Source organism: Gigantopelta aegis, chromosome 6, assembly GCF_016097555.1.
Source record: "Gigantopelta aegis isolate Gae_Host chromosome 6, Gae_host_genome, whole genome shotgun sequence".
Taxonomy (NCBI): domain Eukaryota; kingdom Metazoa; phylum Mollusca; class Gastropoda; order Neomphalida; family Peltospiridae; genus Gigantopelta; species Gigantopelta aegis.
Genome location: NC_054704.1, coordinates 11,869,785 through 11,889,813, shown reverse-complemented (window position 1 = coordinate 11,889,813; position 20,029 = coordinate 11,869,785). Strand labels below are relative to the sequence as shown.

The 20,029-nt window shown below is 37.1% G+C and overlaps 1 protein-coding gene across 1 annotated transcript in view; it reads right to left on the bottom strand.

The window, feature by feature from the left end:
- Positions 1–6,489: 6,489 nt before the first annotated feature.
- The window catches only part of LOC121374371, a 129,877-nt gene continuing 116,337 nt past the window's right edge, over positions 6,490–20,029 (bottom strand). The window contains exons 75-82 of the mRNA XM_041501473.1: positions 19,204–19,245; positions 18,679–18,764; positions 13,946–14,023; positions 12,632–12,808; positions 10,055–10,152; positions 8,569–8,792; positions 8,151–8,247; positions 6,490–7,432 (exon numbers count right to left, since the gene is read on the bottom strand). Of these exons, the coding sequence (XP_041357407.1) occupies positions 7,126–7,432; positions 8,151–8,247; positions 8,569–8,792; positions 10,055–10,152; positions 12,632–12,808; positions 13,946–14,023; positions 18,679–18,764; positions 19,204–19,245 (1,109 nt within the window). The 3' untranslated portion in view covers positions 6,490–7,125. The remainder of the gene's footprint in view (positions 7,433–8,150; positions 8,248–8,568; positions 8,793–10,054; positions 10,153–12,631; positions 12,809–13,945; positions 14,024–18,678; positions 18,765–19,203; positions 19,246–20,029) is intronic.

The window sequence follows — 20,029 nt, the reverse complement described above, 5'->3', positions numbered from 1 at the left end:
GGTTTTGGTTGATGCCAAAACATAACATATGGTTGCAGCTGATGCTCTTCATACATTCTGAAATGAGGCTGCCATTTTATACCATTGTGCAATCCTAATCTTATGGCCAATCTCAGTAGAATTACATGACCACCAAAATTAAAATTCACCAACTAACATTTAGAAAACATAATCTGGCCCTACATTATATAAATTGAAAAAAACAACAACTCCAAAACCAACCCCCCACACCAAAACCCACAAATCCAACAACAACAACCAAACACACACGGATAATAGGCCTATAATGTCTTTATTAAGCAAATAAGTTGATGTGCCAAAATATGTATCACAAAGTGCTTTCTAGAAATAATATCTTGTAAATATCATAAAATAACATTTGTAATAAATCTTAACAGCATCACATTATGACAAGTTAAAAAGAATAACAAACACACATCAATGGGCTAAACATCATCTGAAAATCACACAATATTTACTTCAAGGCACAAACTCACTTTCTGACACTAATATTGGAGATTAGTAATGGAAAAATTGTATGTTATTAGTTTTTGCTTCCTAAAAGTATAGAATTCTCATTACAGCATATACAAGATTCATGGGTTTTTTTAAAATTCAACAAAAATCAGAATGCTAATGAGAAGTTATACACATTGCCTTACATGATTGTCAACTGATAACTTTATATTATTGGACTTTCAGTGAATTAAAGTTCTAATCTATATGTGTGTGTGTGTGTGTGTGTGTGTGTGTGTGTGTGTGTGTGTGTATATATATATATATAAGCAAGTTTTCTTATACTGGTTCAGTTGTAGGAACTATGATTGTCCAAAACTACACACTACTAGTATTAATAATTACTTATAATGTGTAGGCATCCAAATTAAGTCAGCAAATAACACCAAGCAGTTACTTCTTACCATTTCTGAACTAAAATAGTAAAAATGTATTCAGCAGTAAAACAAATGTTAATATATTGTGAGCAAATAAATGGTCCCAGTTCGTGACGAGTTATGAGCAAAAGATTGAGTCAAACATGTTGAGAACGAGAAACCTGAGTACAGAGCTCAAACTGGAAACACTCTGTGTACAGTATAATCATTTAAAAATAAAGTATTACCCTAAATGAGCAACATTAATATCTTGAGTTGATTTCAAGTGTAAGATGATAATATCACAATAACATTATGTGTCCATCCTGTGTGTCAGTCTTAGAAAAAATATTCACTTCATTAGGAAATGAACTACATTAGAAAATGGAGGGAAAAGAATATCGGGTATTGTTTAATGACACAACAATATAAAACTACAGATATTTGGTTTCTAACACATTTTTTTGACATCACTGATACTACTAGCTAAGCATACAATATTAATCACCAGTTCTATGTAGTTATGCAATAAATATCTATAAAGTGTTAAATATTTAATACAGATGACTCCATAAATACTATACATATTACATACATGGTTAAACAATTACAATAGAAAGTGGTTTGATTTTAACTGATCAACATTGAGGAACAAAATTAATGAATCTAACTGCAACAAAATGAGCAAATGTTGTAAAAAACATATGAACTAATTTTGTTAACCTTTCAGTTTTGAAATATTGTACACAATAAAAATATCACAGAATCATAATCACTTTATCAAGTCACTTTTTAGGTGCTAATTCAAACAAAACAAATACATGCATGACATCTTTAAAAAAAAAACTAAAATTCATTAAATAAAAACGTCATAAAAATGTGCAATTGTACTCCTGGTTTTTCAGTTTTACTTTGTGAGAGATTGTTGACATAAACACAAACACTGATGCTGTCAACACTGCCAACAGAACAGTAACACCTACATTTTACCTTTTTACTTTGTCACGGTGAGAAAACAACACAGACATTTACTAAATCACATTTTATAACACAGGTCAGAAAATACTCTTATATATATATATATATTGTGTTAATTTGTGTAAAATATAACAAACAATATATATATATTGTGTTAATTTGTATAAAATATAACAAACAATATCACATTTTGTACGAGAAAAACAAATGCTTCAAAATAACAGTAATATTAAATATTATAAATATGAAATATCTCAAAACATCAAGAAATGTCTCTAAAGAAGAACATGGTTCAATATATATTAAAAAATAAATACCGGAAAGTTATACAATTTCCAAAGGCATCAGCACATAGATTTGATATTCCTTCCCTGAGTATGAAGAATCACTATGCCACTTACAAAGTTTCTAAATATTGTAAAACTCTTGAATAATAATATTATATAAAAACCAAATACTGAGTAGAAAATGGACGGACTGAGCTGCAGTATAAACTATGTAAACATGAGCATGCAGTTTGGACACAGAATCAGGGCCACACCCAAAAGGATCAACGTCAGGTCGTTGTTCCCTCCACACAGAAAATATCAAAAAGTGTTATTTTTTAGTTTTAAATGCATAACTGATATATATCCACATAAACACATGTGAGAGAGAGTACCTTTAACATACCCATATACCTCTATGGTTTCAGGCATAAACACATCTAACACAAATAAAGAAAACAACCTACAGTTTAAATAACTAATATAATATCAGTGAGTTGAAAATAACCTGTATAAAACAGTAATCAAGAGATCAGGACACATACATCAAGGTGAAGTCTATATATATTTTATATAGAAACAAAACAAAAACAATAAACTTCTCAATCGATATATTAACAACAAAATTCACAGCAATGGATACTTTACCTCAATGGCCATTTCGAAATAACTTTTGACATTTGCAAACTGCTGAGCCATAAATGTTTTATCGTACAAAATATAAATTCTTTTAGTTGCCTTGAGTTATTTTTTCTTGCCACTTAATATGAGATAACTTGTATATACACCAGCGGCGAGTGTTCAGGAGGCTTAGCGATTGCAAACAATTTCCATCGTCTTCTATCTTATCACATTCATCTAATGTTAGGTGCAGAAACTAGCACCCCTGAACAAGCCTTTGGGAGACAAGTCATGTGGTGGAATTGTGACAGCCTAACACCTCAGTATTATTTGTAGTTCACTTAAAAATGCATTCTCACCTTTTCAAACAGTTTCACATAAGGAACTGCATACTGAAGGTATATTATACTACATGTATTCACGACAAGTTAAGGGTCAAATGTTTTTTTAAAAATAACTCCAGTATAAAAAAGTGTTATAATACCAAACATAAGACAAATTAGTGATCTAGACTTATCCTTAAGAACCCATGCTTTCTTCAGAATCAGTTTCAAAAGCCATCTCACACTTATGGTACTAATATCAATGTATGTGCACTTAAAAAATCAGTTGACCTTTAAGTTATTTTAAGTATAGTTTCTTATTCAGCCAGTAAGAGCAAAGTAGTGTTGTAACACTACATAAATTTCACTACTTCAGAACTGAAGTACATGCACTAAACTGATTAAATGACATTCATAAATTATATATACATGTATCACACACATCATAAAAGTAGTTTTTTTAAAGGATGTACCCTTAGAGGTACTGTGTATATCATTTCTACATAGAGCAAATACTACTCATTCTAACATGAGCTGTATAAAATCTGTTATTTTCACAGACAAGCTAACAATAACAGCTGTCTACTTGTTACCCTATCACACGTTTACTGATCTCAGACTAAAGTGGTTATTGTTCTTCATAACATTATATTATCTGTGCTTCATAACGTCATGTTGTCTGTGCTTCATAACGTCATGTTGTCTGTGCTTAATAACGTCATATTGTCTGTGCTTCATAACGTTAAATTGTCAGTGCTTCATAACATCATACTGTCGGTGCTTCATAACGTCATATTGTCTGTGCTTCATAACGTCATATTGTCTGTGCTTCATAACATCATATTGTCTGTGCTTCATAACATTAAATTGTCAGTGCTTCATAACAACATATTGTCTGTGCTTCATAACATCATATTGTCTGTGCTTCATAACGTCATATTGTCTGTGCTTCATAACATCATATTGTCTGTGCTTCATAACATCATATTGTCTGTGCTTCATAACATCATATTGTCTGTGCTTCATAACAACATATTGTCTGTGCTTCATAACAACATATTGTCTGTGCTTCATAACATCATATTGTCTGTGCTTCATAACATCATATTGTCTGTGCTTCATAGCATCATATTGTCTGTGCTTCATAACATTAAATTGTCTGTGCTTCATAGCATCATATTGTCTGTGCTTCATAGCATCATATTGTCTGTGCTTCATAACATCATATTGTCTGTGCTTCATAACATCATATCGTCTGTGCTTCATAACAACATATTGTCTGTGCTTCATAACATCATATCGTCTGTGCTTCATAACATCATATTGTCTGTGTTTCATAACGTCATATCGTCTGTGCTTCATAACATCATATTGTCTGTGCTTCATAACGTCATATCGTCTGTGCTTCATAACATCATATTGTCTGTGCTTCATAACATCATATCGTCTGTGCTTCATAACATCATATTGTCTGTGCTTCATAACATCATATTGTCTGTGCTTCATAACATCATATTGTCTGTGTTTCATAACGTCATATTGTCTGTGCTTCATAACATCATATTGTCTGTGTTTCATAACGTCATATTGTCTGTGCTTCATAACATCATATTGTCTGTGCTTCATAACGTCATATTGTCTGTGTTTCATAACATCATATTGTCTGTGCTTCATAACATCATATTGTCTGTGCTTCATAACATCATATTGTCTGTGCTTCATAACGTCATATTGTCTGTGCTTCATAACGTCATATTGTCTGTGCTTCATAACATCATATTGTCTGTGCTTCATAACGTCATATTGTCTGTGCTTCATAACAACATATTGTCTGTGCTTCATAACATTAAATTGTCAGTGCTTCATAACAACATATTGTCTGTGCTTCATAACATCATATTGTCTGTGCTTCATAACGTCATATTGTCTGTGCTTCATAACGTCATATTGTCTGTGCTTCATAACGTCATATTGTCTGTGCTTCATAACATCATATTGTCTGTGCTTCATAACATCATATTGTCTGTGCTTCATAACGTCATGTTGTCTGTGTTTCATAACGTCATGTTGTCTGTGCTTCATAACGTTAAATTGTCAGTGCTTCATAACATCATATTGTCAGACCTGTCAACCTTTAGTCAAGAGAAAGCAGGAGGTGTGTGTTGAAAAAGCAGGAGATTTTTTAAATTCACACAATTTAACCCAAAATCGCAAGATTTAAAAAAAACATTATTACAATAAGTTATATGAATACTTTATAGTGTCATATATACTTCTTAACCTTAGATCTTGGCATTAAAAAAAAAAAATTATAAAAAAAAAATGTATTACTTTTTTTTTTTAAGTTTAAATATTATTATGATTTAATACATATTTAAAAAAAAAATTTTTTTTTATCCAAAAATGTTAAGAACATGAACAAGAAATAAAACAATTAATTAGTACATTTACGGTATACACTTACAGCCTTTCAGGTTGCGTTACATTATCATTTGTGGTTAGTGTACCCAAGTACCAAAGACAAATTTATATAAATCTTAAAAATTAATATTCAGTTTTTACTATAATGAGGAACGGTGGGGTGGTACTTATTTAAAATCATTATAATGATGCAATAAAGATTGTATTTTCATTAATCATTTAAGTAAAACCTCATTACGGACATCGTGTGAAATATATCGGAATTATACCCATTTCCGTGAGTAACTTTATGTCAATGTCAAACACAACATTTTTTAATTGTACAAAAATAATTTCTTGAAGTGTACCCTTATAACCAACATTTTACTGCACAAACATACAAAAGTAACTGACACAAGTATGTTTATACAGCTAATTGGTCTTTTCGTTGTCTTGCTGTCACATGTGATTTTAACATGCATCGTGTATATCGCTGTCAACTCGGGAGTCTGGCAGTTCAGATTCGTCATAGTTGCATTATGTAATCCAGTGGGAAGACATTTTACAATTCAGAGGTGTTATTAGAACTAAATTGGATAGTTTTTTGTTTTTTTATATGGCAACACTGAATGTCAATACACAACCTGTTGAATTAGCGGCAACACGCTTCGTAGCCATTACGATGACAACAAACATTATAACAACACGTCATTTTATAAACTCCATGTGCTTTTTTAACAATATGAATAGGCTATCCCACAATTCTCACTTCGGCAAAGGTTAAACAGTCGGGACAATTCTGCCTGTTACATTCTCAGAAACCGAAAGTAGTCGACATTTTCCGAATGAGAAAAAAAGGCAGAGTTACTTCCCTTCTGTTATTTTGACAAAAGAGGATCGATTTTTTTTTTTATGCTTACAAAAATGTCATTTAACAGGAGAAACTGTCTCCCGCACAGGTGAAAGGAGATTTGATCAAATACCGGGAGACTCCCGCGGAATCCGGGAGGGTTGACAGGTCTGTATTGTCTGTGCTTGATAACATCATATTGTCTGTGCTTCATAATGTCATATTGTCTGTGCTTGATAACATCATATTGTCAGTGCTTCATAACATCATATTGTCTGTGCTTGATAACATCATATCATCTGTGCTTCATAACATCATATTGTCTGTACTTCATAACATCATATTGTCTGTGCTCATAACATGATATTGTCAGTGCTTCATAACATCATATCATCTGTGCTTCATAGCATCATATCGTCTGTGCTCATAACATCATATCATCTGTGCTTCATAACATCATATCGTCTGTGCTTCATAACATCATATTGTCTGTGCTTCATAACATCATATTGTCTGTGCTTCATAACATCACATCATCTGTGCTTCATAACATCATATTGTCTGTGCTTGATAACATCATATTTTCTGTGCTTCATCACATCATACTGTCGGTGCTTAATAACATCATATTGTCTGTGCTTCATAACATCATATTGTCTGTGCTTGATAACGTCATATTGTCTGTGCTTCATAACGTCATATTGTCTGTGCTTCATAGTGTCATATTGTCTGTACTTTATAACATCATGGTGTCTGTGCTTCATAATGTCATATTGTCTGTGCCTAACCTCCAAAATGGAGTGTCAGTATTTGCTCTACTGAATGGCACACGTCTTGCTTGCTGTCTTGCCTGCTGATTTATTAGCCGTTGTTTTGGTTGCTGTGGTTACAATGGATGCCACTGTTCCAGCTGCTTTGAACTCTTGCTGTGAATTACTGCGAGATGTTGAACCACCTGCAGTCGTAGCCACTTTCCGAGTTCCCGGCTCCCTAGTTTTAGAATCGGGTGTCTTATCACTGAACGCCACAGTCTTGTGGCCACTTTCTTCACTTATTTCGGCCTCGACAACCATCTGTTGAGGTTTTGCTGATTTCCGTGGCTTGTTGTGTTGAGGCTTGAAGCTGTGAAAAAAAGTATGATACCTTAATCAAAGAATTCAAAGTACATACTTGGAGATCCCCTAATTTTTGGTCAAGTAGTTAGTTTTGTCTTTGTATAAAGTAGTGGTGGGACATAGCCCAGTGGTAAGACGCTGGTCTGATGCACTGTCGGTCTAGAATCAATCCCTGTTGGTGGGCCCATTGGGCTATTTTTCATTCCAGCCAGTGCACCATAACTGGTATATCAAAGGCCATGGTATGTGTCATCCTATCTGTGGGATGGTGCAAATAGAAGATCCCTTGCTACTAATGGAAAAATTGGTGGGTTTCCTCTCTAAGACTATATGTCAAAATTACCAAATATTTGGCATCCAATAGCCGATGATTAATAAATCAAGGTGCTCTAACAATGTCATTAAACAAAACAAACTTTTGTATAAACTGAGGGTCATGATTATCACATTCCCAAACTACATTAAAGTTCACTCACCTACCCACCCCCAGCTAAAGATCTTAGAATGGCACCTGAGACAAACACATCAGAGATATAATTGGGGGAAACATCACATCGGCCTCAAGCTAATGACTGAGCTAGATCCCACCCCTTCCCATTGATGTATTTTCCATCTCAGTGACACACCTTCAACCATAGGCCATGAATGTATCAATCACCCCTCGTATACTAAAGTCATTGTGTTGTTCTTGTAATTTGTGATGCCTGATTTACTCTAAGACTCACCTAAGACCAGCATCAACACGTTCAAACACACTCTGCCGTCTCGGATCATTGCTACCGAGTTGTTTCTTGTCAGGGGCTGGTTTCTCTATAACAGCAACTGTTAACACAAACAAAGGTTTTATATGCATGTCACAAAAACACAGGTTTTATATGCTTTCTATTTCTTTAACAAAAAAACCCCTGGTTTTATATGCATTTTAATCCCGAACAAACACACAGATTTTATATGTATGTTACTTCCCTCACAAAAAAACCAGGATTTATATTTATGTTATTTACCTAACAAAGACAGAAGTTGTACATTCAAGCTATTTCTGTATGAAATACATAGGTTTTATATACCTGTTATTTTTAGCCTATTGTTAATCTTTATTACCTCCAGATCAACTGAGAGTACCTGCAGGGGCCATTTGCTTACCATTGTTTATGGGAGGAAGTATTACTGTTGACTTAGATTTTTCCGCCTTCTGTTTCCTGAACATGTCCGATTTCTCCATGATCTCTTTGAGTGCTGTGTCTTCAGGGAAGACAACTTTGCGCTGACTCTTGCTGGTTCCGATGTCGAGGCTGAGTTTGGTGATTCGTGGTCCCGACTGATGCTCATCACACAACCAGTAGATCTTCCCACTTGGAAGGTGACACCTGCAAACATAACATTCATAAACGTGGATAGATTTATCATTTCAGTTAATGTTCAAGCAACCTGTCCTGGGTACATACCTAAATTAGCTGTCTGTCCAGGACAGTGGATTAACAGTTAGTTGTTAATAGTTAGTCAGAGAGAACTTGGTGTAGTGGCCTTACACCTCCAGAGAACATTTTGTTCAGTGGAGATTGTTACACAATTTTCATTCAACCAATGATAACACTGCTGATATGTATCTGACATCAATTTAATACAAAACACAAATACACTAACTTGCTGAGTTGAGTTTTCACACAATACAAATACACTAACCTGTTGAGTTTCACACAATACAAATACACTAACTTGCTGAGTTGAGTTTTCACACAATACAAATACACTAACCTGTTGAGTTTCACACAATACAAATACACTAACCTGTTGAGTTTTCACACAATACAAATACACTAACCTGCTGAGTTGAGTTTTCACACACTACAAATACACTAACTTGCTGAGTTGAGTTTCACACACTACAAATACACTAACTTGCTGAGTTGAGTTTTCACACAATACAAATACACTAACTTGCTGAGTTGAGTTTTAACACAATACAAATACACTAACTTGCTAAGTTGAGTTTCACACACTACAAATACACTAACTTGCTGAGTTGAGTTTCACACACTACAAATACACTAACTTGCTGAGTTGAGTTTCACACAATACAAATACACTAATTTGCTGAGTTGAGTTTTCACACAATACAAATACACTAACTTGCTGAGTTGAGTTTCACACACTACAAATACAATAACTTGCTGAGTTGAGTTTTCACACAATACAAATACACTAACTTGCTGAGTTGAGTTTCACACAATACAAATACACTAACTTGCTGAGTTGAGTTTTCACACAATACAAATACACTAACTTGCTGAGTTGAGTTTTCACAAAACACAAATACACTAACTTGCTGAGTTGATTTTTCACACAATACAAATACACTAACTTGCTGAGTTGATTTTTCACACAATACAAATACACTAACTTGCTGAGTTGAGTTTTCACACAATACAAATACACTAACTTGCTGAGTTGAGTTTTCACACAATACAAATACACTAACCTGCTAAGTTGAGTTTTCACACAAATAAATACACTAACCTGCTGAGTTGAGTTTTCACACAATACAAATACACTAACCTGCTGAGTTTTCACACACTACAAGTACACTAACCTGCTAAGTTGAGTTTTCACACACTACAAGTACACTAACCTGCTAAGTTGCTGTAGGAAATCTGAAGCCTCTTCATCCTCGGGAATAACATCCCTGACAGCCTTGAACGATTCCAGGAAATCTATGTTCTGTGACTCCTGCAATTACAAGTAACAGTGTATCACATGTACAAGTAACAGTGTACCACATGTACAAGTAACAGCGTACCACATGTACAAGTAACAGTGTACCACATGTAAAAGTAACAGTACAATACTCTTATTTCAAGAAGGATATCAGAATATGCAGGCCAATATAATATACTCTTCAAAAGAAGAAACGCAAAACCACATTGTAGTAACATTTGGAGAATTGATTTAATTATTGAATGGTGAGTCCGATAATTACCAAATGTTGCAGGATTGTTCACAATTCACTCTAGTCCATTGTGAGTAAGTGATAGGACACACCACCAAGGTCAAGGTCATCTGGAGTCAATACCGGGTGTGGCCTCCGCGTGTGTTGACAACTGCCTGGCACCGCCTGCCCATTGAAGCAACCAGAGTACGGATGACGTCCCGGGGGATGGTGGCCCACTCGGCCTGCAAGGCTGCTGCCAGCTCGGGCAGGGTCTGGGGCTGTGGTTGTCGCTGTCGGAGGCGTCGGTCCAACTCGTCCCATAGATGCTCAATTGGGTTCAAATCCGGTGATATCGATGGCCAAGGAAGGACATTAATGTTGTTGTTCTGTAGGAAAGCCGTTGTGAGACGTGCTGTGTGAGGCCTGGCGTTGTCATGTTGGAACACTGCGTTGGCGTTGGCCATAACTGGAACGATGTGTGGCCGGAGGATCTGGTCAATGTAGCCCTGTGCATTCAGGTTGCCCTGCACGTGGACCAGGTCAGTTCTGCCAGTGTGTGAGATGGCTGCCCACACCATGACACTACCCCCGCCGAATCTGTCCACTTCCTGCACGCAGTTTGCCGCATAACGTTCACCACGACGCCTATACACGCGACATCTTCCATCATGACGTCGGAGCAGAAATCGGGACTCGTCACTGAACCACACCTGTCTCCATCGCAGTTGAGGCCATTGTCGATGAATCTGGCACCACTGCAGTCGGAGTCGACGGTGTTGTGGTGTTAAGATGACACCTCGAACTGGACGTCTGGCACGAATTCCTACCTCACGTAGGCGGTTCCGTACGGTCTGGTCGGATATCCTGCGCAAACCTGGTATTGCTGCGGCTGTGGAGGTGGCAGTAGTCAATCGTTCCCGAAGGTGGCATACCCGGATGAAGCGGTCCTGCCCGGGGGTAGTGACCCGTGGTCGACCGGATCTAGGGAGGTCACGTGTTGATCCATGTTGCTGGTAACGGTCCCACAGTCTGGAGATGGTGCTTGGGGACACATGGAATGCCCTGGCAACGACCGTTCTGGATTCGCCTGCGTCTAGTCGGCCGATGGCATTGTTTCTCTGCGGTTCACTGAGACGTGGCATGTCCTGGATTGTCAACTGTCGGCCAGATACAGAGGCCAGGCAAGCGAACACCCTGCACTTTTATACTGTTGGTGTTCATGTTGCACGTGCAGACAACGCAAGTGCAGTGGTGACATGGTTTGCACGTGGCTGCGTTTTTGCGAATATTCACATTTTGGAACTTTATTGTACAGTAGCTGCGTTTTATCGAATGTAACCGTGGGAATGTGTTTGGGACATGCAATGACCTTATATTCACAAAGCATGAACCGGTAGCATGAACATTTTATTTATTACAAACCGACTGCAACGCAAAAGTAAGCGGATGTCGAGACCTACTACACGTTATTTTTCTGCGAATTGGGTCAGTGAGTGATCTAAGTCACATTCACGTCACACCAATATTACACACATTAGATATTGAGTGATTGTTATGACATGAGCAATATCTTACACTGGTGCTTAATAAAGAATACTATGCTTGTTTTCACAAGATAACATTTTTACAAAACTTAGTGAACTTCCTATGATAGTAGCTGACCAAATGAATGATATCTAGCGAAAACAAGTGAGGTATTTTATTTATTACCCACCTTCAAATAATGTAAAATCTGATAATTACTTATCACATAATGCGATATGCGAATGCACAGAGCTAAGACAAGGGAAAATGATGTTGCTTGCCAACATGTCATCATTTAGTAACTAATACGCACCTAGTGCTGCATATGAAATTTGTATGACACACCCAGATGTTCACCAGGTGGGTAACACTCAGCTTTCCTCAATTTGAATATTATTGAAATTATAATTATCTAATTGTTGTCATGAATATCACATTGCATGTATATAAAAGATGGGAAAGTTGTGTCCAATCCAACTGTTATTAAGTGCAATAAAATATGTTTTCAATCAATAAAAAATTCCAAACTTCATTTTATTTCATAGCAGATAATTCTTTTCATAGGTGTACAAAATGATTTTGGAAATAAATCCATTAAAATGATCAAAAACACAATGAATATACAGACACTGATATTCTAAACATCAAAGTGAATTTAATATGAATTTTTAGCAGTTAAAAATCTCTATTTGTCATAAACATTTTACAGTAGCAGCGAACTCGGGAAGTCTCTTTAACAAGAACAATACTTACCTTATCAATCCACTCCTGAAACTTGGTGCCTCTTTCTCCTGTTAAACAATTCAGCTGGACGGAACTCTGCTTCAGGATGCTGTACAGTCGGAACAGATATGGCGCCAGTCTTCTCATTGTGTCAAAGAATTCGTCATCTTTTCGGAATGAATAAGTCTTCTTACACTCGTGCCATCCCTAAAACAAACAGAAAATGCAGATAAAAAATTAAAGCATTTAATTATTTATCTAGAAAATAGTTCATGATGTTTCAGAGTTAAATTAAGTTCAATAGAATTCTTGGAAAAAGTTACAAGAGTCCTCAAAGAAATAAAATGCAGAATAAAATACAACAATGAAATTTTGTTGACAAAACTCTAGTTTCAACTAACTAAAAGGTAGTTTTAATGGCTTCAGAAATATTTGTATTGCATCACATATTGTCTGAATTCCCCAGCATTCAAGTATTTTTAATAAGATATTTTGCTCTACAGCATAAAATTATGTATTTAATATATTGGGATTGGATTGGACTGGATACCCTGTAATTTGTTTAACATTAAAATAACCCTTACTGTTATCTATTTCTCATAAATTAACACACATTTATTTAGTATACAGTTGTTATGCAGTATGCACTAAAGGTAGAGACCAATACTAGGTACAAAAAACATCAAAGTGTGATTTTAGGTAAATATGACGGTTGCTAATAAAAACACTGTTTAAATGCCATATCATACTGCATTTTTTTGCAGGTCGATTAAATGTGAGGTGCCCCACTCTTTATACGAGTACTTTTTGTTGGTGTACTAGCTGAGTGTGCTGATATTCTGTTTATATCAGTTATATTACAAAATGTTAATATTACTGTCACAGGAATTAAATCCAATTGTATCTAGTAGTTTTGTTGGTGTACTAGCTGAGTGTGCTGATGTTCTCTTTATATCAGTTATATTACAAAATGTTAATATTACTGTCACGGGAATTAAATCCAATTGTATCTAGTACTTTTTGTTGGTGTACTAGCTGAGTGTGCTGATATTCTGTTTATATCAGTTATATTACAAAATGTTAATATTACTGTCACGGGAATTAAATCCAAAAGAAGCTGTAAAAACAGGTTTTGCATGGACTAATAATATTGTGTGAAATCTGTCAAGACATGATCAGCTACAAAGGAGGAGTACTCTTTGTGCTCTAATTCAGTCACAAAAACTACTTATGCACTAAGTTTACTGCATATCAAAATGTAAATTTCCATTTGTATTATTCTTAATTTATACATGTATATGTAATATCACATCTTTTTTAATTTCAAGTAACCTATTTTCTTACCTCTTCGTGTTCACAGAGGATTTTAATACAAAATGTTTCTCGTTCCCAAATTTCCTCCTCTTCATCCAAAATAAATGGCTAAAATTAAACAATAAAAGTTCTGAATATGTTAATCAAAACAAAGTGAAGAAAAGTGAAATATTCAAAAGAATTAACACTAAGGAGAAATAATACTACCACACCATCATAATGCTATGCTAACTGAAATGATTTTAAACATTAACTAAAGAGCATCACACAAGTATGGACCTGGCCACATGTTCATAAAAGTAAGAAGTATAAGCTTATAAATGTTTTAAAGTCTAGACTCAAGATTCAAACTCAGTCTGAGACTTTAATGCCATGGTAACATCACATAAACTGTATACATATGACATCATCAGAGATTTGAGTCTAGAATAGTTGATCAAAGATTTTTTTCATTAATAAATATGTTAAAAGGAACACTGATATAAAAATGAGGTTACTTTTGACAAATGATGGCTATAACTATAATTTGTTTAGAATACCACAGTATGTATTACTAGTACAAGAAGACAGTAACAGAATATTGTGAATCCATCAGAACATTCAATTAAAACATCCCCCTGTTTTTTCTGACTAGTAAACAGTGATTTGCTAGCTCAATTAGGTGGAAACAGTTCGTCAGTGTGCAGTGCAGATTGACTAGTAATATCCTGACAAAAATCCTGTCACCAACCAGTGCAAGACAAATTGCTAAAGTCGAGTCCTCAAAGTTGATTCGTTGGACATCTTGGAGTGCAGTCCGGAATGCGACAGAAATCAGCAGCGATGAGGATGACCAGTGTTAACCAGAACTTGTGCTGCAACCACAAGACCCAGATGATGGAATCCCTTGACATCTTCGTTGGATACATCTCATAGATAGTAGTTGGCGAAGATGGAGTCAGTGGCCCAAAAACATCTTGTTAAGATACTGTTAACAGGTTGCTGCAGTGCTGCGACATCGTGACGGCAAGTGCACGTAATTCATGTAGTTTAGATGCCGACGGTGGAGGGAATACCTCAGCTTGGTAAGAGCACAGGATCGTAGACTGAATCCAGGTAATCACTGTGTTTTTTGTGATGTCTTTCAAGTGGCTCTGGTTGCATGAGAGGAACAGGTGCTTTTGATGCTTGCAAAAGGACTTAGTTCTCTCAATGTAATGCTTGAGGGCTTGGACAGGATATACTGAAAAGTCCTCGACATCGTGGGAACCCACGATGGAAGAGAGTGCTTAGACAGTGTAGGTGCGAGGCGCTTGATCAGGAAGCTGGTTTTTAGCCACAAAATTCATCAGGAGGCCCAGTGAAACTGAAGTGTTGTCTCTATGGAGCCGCACCATGTCCACATCCACATCCACATTTCAGGAACATTAGCCAATTTAGTACCCGTAGCGGAGTCCCAAACCGTTGCGATGACCAAAACATAGCCGACAATCGTGGAGCTGTGTCAATGTTGATCAGAGATACAGGAAAAAGTCTGCTAACTTCTCCACACGAACAGTCTGAGGTTTCAGCTTATGTCTGATGCACCATTGGTGAAAGCACAACCACCGGACATTATATGCAGCAGCAGTGGATGCCCGGTGAGCTTTCAGTATTGCCGCCATGGTATACTTAGAGGAGAAACCTTTCCTCTTCATACCCTCGGAGATGAGGTCCACGCATGTAGCTGGAACAAGCATGGATTGGGATGGTGCTGTCTTGACGTGGGATGAAGCAGGAGGCGATCCCAATCAGGTAGCGGAAGAGGATTTGGATCCACAAGACGTATGAGGTCGGGATATCAGACTCTGCCTGGCCACATCGAAGCTTTGAGGAGTAGTCGACAGCAAAATTCTTGAACCTGCTGGAGACTGTTCCAACTGATTGCCAATGCGTCAAGATCGAAAACTTCATGATCCGGAACAGATGAGACATACAACCTCAGCTGAAGATTGAAGCATGTCAAGAATAGGTCGACGTGTGGTGTCCAAAACCTTTGGCACACCCACCGGTAGGCTTGTGGGTTGAGCATCCACTATGTGAGCATCCACTATGTGGCTTATAGAGCGAATGGTCAGGACTGCATGATTGCCAGAACATTTGACACCCCTGGGATGTAACAAGCTCTGAGTTGCAGTGGAATGACATCTATCAATTCGATCATGAAGTAAATGAGCTGGAGTATGTCCCACCCTATCGGTGGCTACCATGAATTGCATGAATCAACTAATGTCCCCAATGACGTACTGTGTTGAAAACTGCCAGAAGCTCTAACACATTGATGTAGAGTCTTGCCTAGTCTGAAGTCCACAGCCCCAAAATTGTCCGAATGTATCGACGAACAGATGGTGAGTCACTTGTAACGGCTGCAAAAAGACGTTCGACGGAAAATGCCACCACTGGAGACTGGACCGATGGTCGTTGGAAAGGCTGATCATCAATCTGGGGTTATTCAACGTGAAAAGGATTCAGGAAGACTTAGAGGCAACAAAACTGTAGACGGTCTCTGAGTGTCATATCTTACACTGACGTCAAGAGATCCAACAGGCGTTGCCAAAGGTGGAATGTCGTAGAATCTTGTCCCATCCGTCTGAGGGAACCTGTACTAGACCCAGGTCCATACACAGCAGGGCTCCAATGAATTGAAGACTCTGTGTTGGTTACAACTGAGACTCTTCGAGATTGACAATCCAGCCGAGGCTTTGCAAGAACTGAAGTATGAAGATGACACGAACAGCTAACTTCATCTTGCACAGGCACTTCATAAGACAGTCATTCAGCAGTGCAATAACAGGGACATCAGAGCACCAAGATTCACCTATGGCATAGTGGGCTGCTACGCTATATTCCCGATATACGTTGAAGTGAAACAACGCAAATACTGTACGGTTGGTATCCATGGCAGTCTCAATGCCCGATACTAGACAAGCAGCAAAAAGACAATCTTCTTTGCATTGTACATTACATGAATGGTGGATTGATAATCCGCTAATCCGCAACAGCCGTAGAAACGGATGCGGTAAAAAAAAAAAAAAGGAGCCGTGTAACGTCAACTGGATGATTGTTGCTGGCCGCCAATGTACTGATCCGTTGAAATTTGAGGAGGCAGCTGTCTGAATGATAACTCAACGGACCTATCGCTGATAACTTCCAGAACCCGCAGAAGTCACAAGTGAGTTGCAAACTTCCGGCACTAACGGATGTAGTGATCAACCTGCCGAATATCTTTGTAACGTCACCGATCAACAGACAGTCGAACAGTCCAAAGTACTCTTCATGGGGTCCCAAAACAGCATCAACAGTTGACCGGCCCAGTGTACTGTCTTCAGCCCCAAACCATAATGCTTGTAATCTTTGAACCAATGACAGCAAGCGAGAAACCCATGATGAATTCCCGCAATCAGCTGCATGTCGAAGACCGTGTAGCGAAGTTTACCGCAACTCTTTAAGTTCATAAGGTAACTGATATGGAAGCTGTAACTGAAACTGTAGCTGGAGTAGCAACCCGATCTGAATGCGTGAAGTAAAGCTATCTTCCTTCCAACTTAACAGCAACAGCGACGAACTGATGATCAACAGTTGATGTGGGAAGCTGACTGTGTTCTGACATCTTAAAAATGATCGGTGCTGAGCAGAAAAACAGCCGTCAGGTAGTGTCTGTGCAATCATAGACACTGGGCCCATTCGAGATGTCGGCAACTGCTTAGCAATCTAGCACGGACATGTCAATCCCATGTAGAACACTGGTCAAGATGACGTGGACCGGGGCATCCCAGCGGAACCCATCAACTGCGTGAAAGTTGAATCTTCCAGCTTAAAGATCTGTGACATCATGGATGACTGACCTGCGGAAGACCGTGGAGAGGGTTACCTGTAATGGCTGCATTCTTACTATGATGAGTTGAGAACTGTCGACTTCTATCTTGAACTGATTGCTGAGTGGAAGTCACCATAGGCTTGTTATCCAGGTCTACCATCGGTGCCATTCATCAGATCCACTGTAGGCTACAGAGTAGGGTCACACAAAGTGAAAGTGGCCTGAAGTCTCGGAACCGTGAACCAAAAAGAAGACTGGAGGTGCGGGAGCCAAGGCCGGCTCAGTCTTCTTAGCCTACTGGGCAAGGACCCGAAGGTAGCTGTTAAACTCCAACGGTCCCAGTGGAAGACAAAAGACATCTCGTCATGTTGCAAGATGGGCAGCAACCTGGACACGCATCATGCAGGTCTTTCCCTGCCAGGAACATCTTACACTTAGTGCAAGAATGCACCACTCTGGTAGAACTAGTGTCTGACATATTCAATTATCTTTGTAATGAAAAAACAAACACATAAGTCTGTACAATTCCGGTAAACAAGAAGCCGCCATTTTAAAAATGCCGACCAAGACTGTTGACCAGCACATATGAGAATTAATAATTTGGAAAGAACACTTTAATAAAGTGATTACAACCAAAATGATTGTACAACAATAAAGTAACAACATTTAGAAATGTGTTACAGACATTAAAGTCTCAAATAAACCAAGTAAAAAGGATAGATTGCTCAGATTATGACGGAGCAAAAACCTAGGACGTCCAAACCATAAGAGCGCAGGAAAAAGAAGGAAGTTATAGTCATGTGACCGGGACAGGAAGGGGTGCACAGTAGAAGAATCATAGGCCATCCCATTGGCTGTTGGGATGTTCCTTAGGGGAATATTCACTAGTTTGAGCACAGGTGATGTTGAAAAGAAAACAAAATATTACCTCCATTCTGTCCCTGGATCGTGTAGCTGTTTTTGCTCGAATGCCACGCATTGGGACAGGACTTTCCGTAGGAACTTCAGGAATTTCTGGTAAAACCAATAAAGCAGAAACATTGAATATTAGTTAGACTATAAGTTAGTTTTTAAAACTGGCTAATGCAATTAACTGATATTTAATAGATGCATTTTATTGAAATAAATAGTTGGCAAAAAAAAATAACAAATATACAATGTGCTGTCCATGTGTTTTAACAAAAAGCTTGCAGTAACTTTCTACGTTTCAAGATTCTAAATGGTTTTCAAGATTTTTTGTCCAATATCATTTTAATTCTTCACAAAAATGTATGCATTATGTTCAGCTTACTTGCACTTTCAACTATCCTTTTTGCATTATAATCCTTTTCTAGTGCAGTTTCATTGATTTGAAGGTTTTATAAGTGTGTGTTTCATATAAAAATGTAGACATACCTTATAGTATTATTGAAAAATGAACAGTCAAGCACCGAGTGCTGCTATGGTAACTCACCGTCATATGCTGATGATTTGGACAGGAACTTCGTCTTCGGACCTGTCAAACAGATACTTAGTATTAATGAATGAATGATGAATGAATGAATGAATGAATGTTTAACGACACCCCAGCACAAAAATACACATCGGCTATTGAGTGTCACAAATGGTAAGTGTATGAAAGTATTATTTATATATAATTATGTAAAACCACAATGTAAGGAGCTGTGGGTTAAAAGTATAATACAATACATAAATCAAGGTAAGTATATTTTAAAACTTTGTATAGAAGTCAAAGTGTTTTAAAAAAGATTATTTAAAAGATTCCAAAACATTTCTGTTGCCAAATATATCATTTCTCTCTTGGCTTGAGATGATCACAATGATATATTAGTGATGTTACAATGATTAATTATTATCAGAAATGGATCAGTAGGGTTCTACCCATGTGTTTATCGATGAAGAATTCATAATTAACTGATTATCATAGTTAGTGTTAACTTGTTAAGTGTCATTATTCTGACATTTAAGATGATGGAATTGTAAATATTTATGTGTCCATTAATAAAACATATTGCATATGCATTAAAGGTAAAATTTTCAAATTTGTATGGTCTATCCCAATGAGTGCATAGTCTGATTATTTCAAATCCTTTCTAAGTTCATATAATTCTAACCGACTATATAATTGAAAGTTGATAACTGGTGCAAACCAGTTATAATCAATGACTAATGATGAAATTCCAATCTATTTTGAAAACTGCAGTTTGCAAAACCAGTTCAAAAGAAATGAACACCAGTTCTAGTAATGGACAGGGACAGTTTCGAGAGTTCATTGCTCT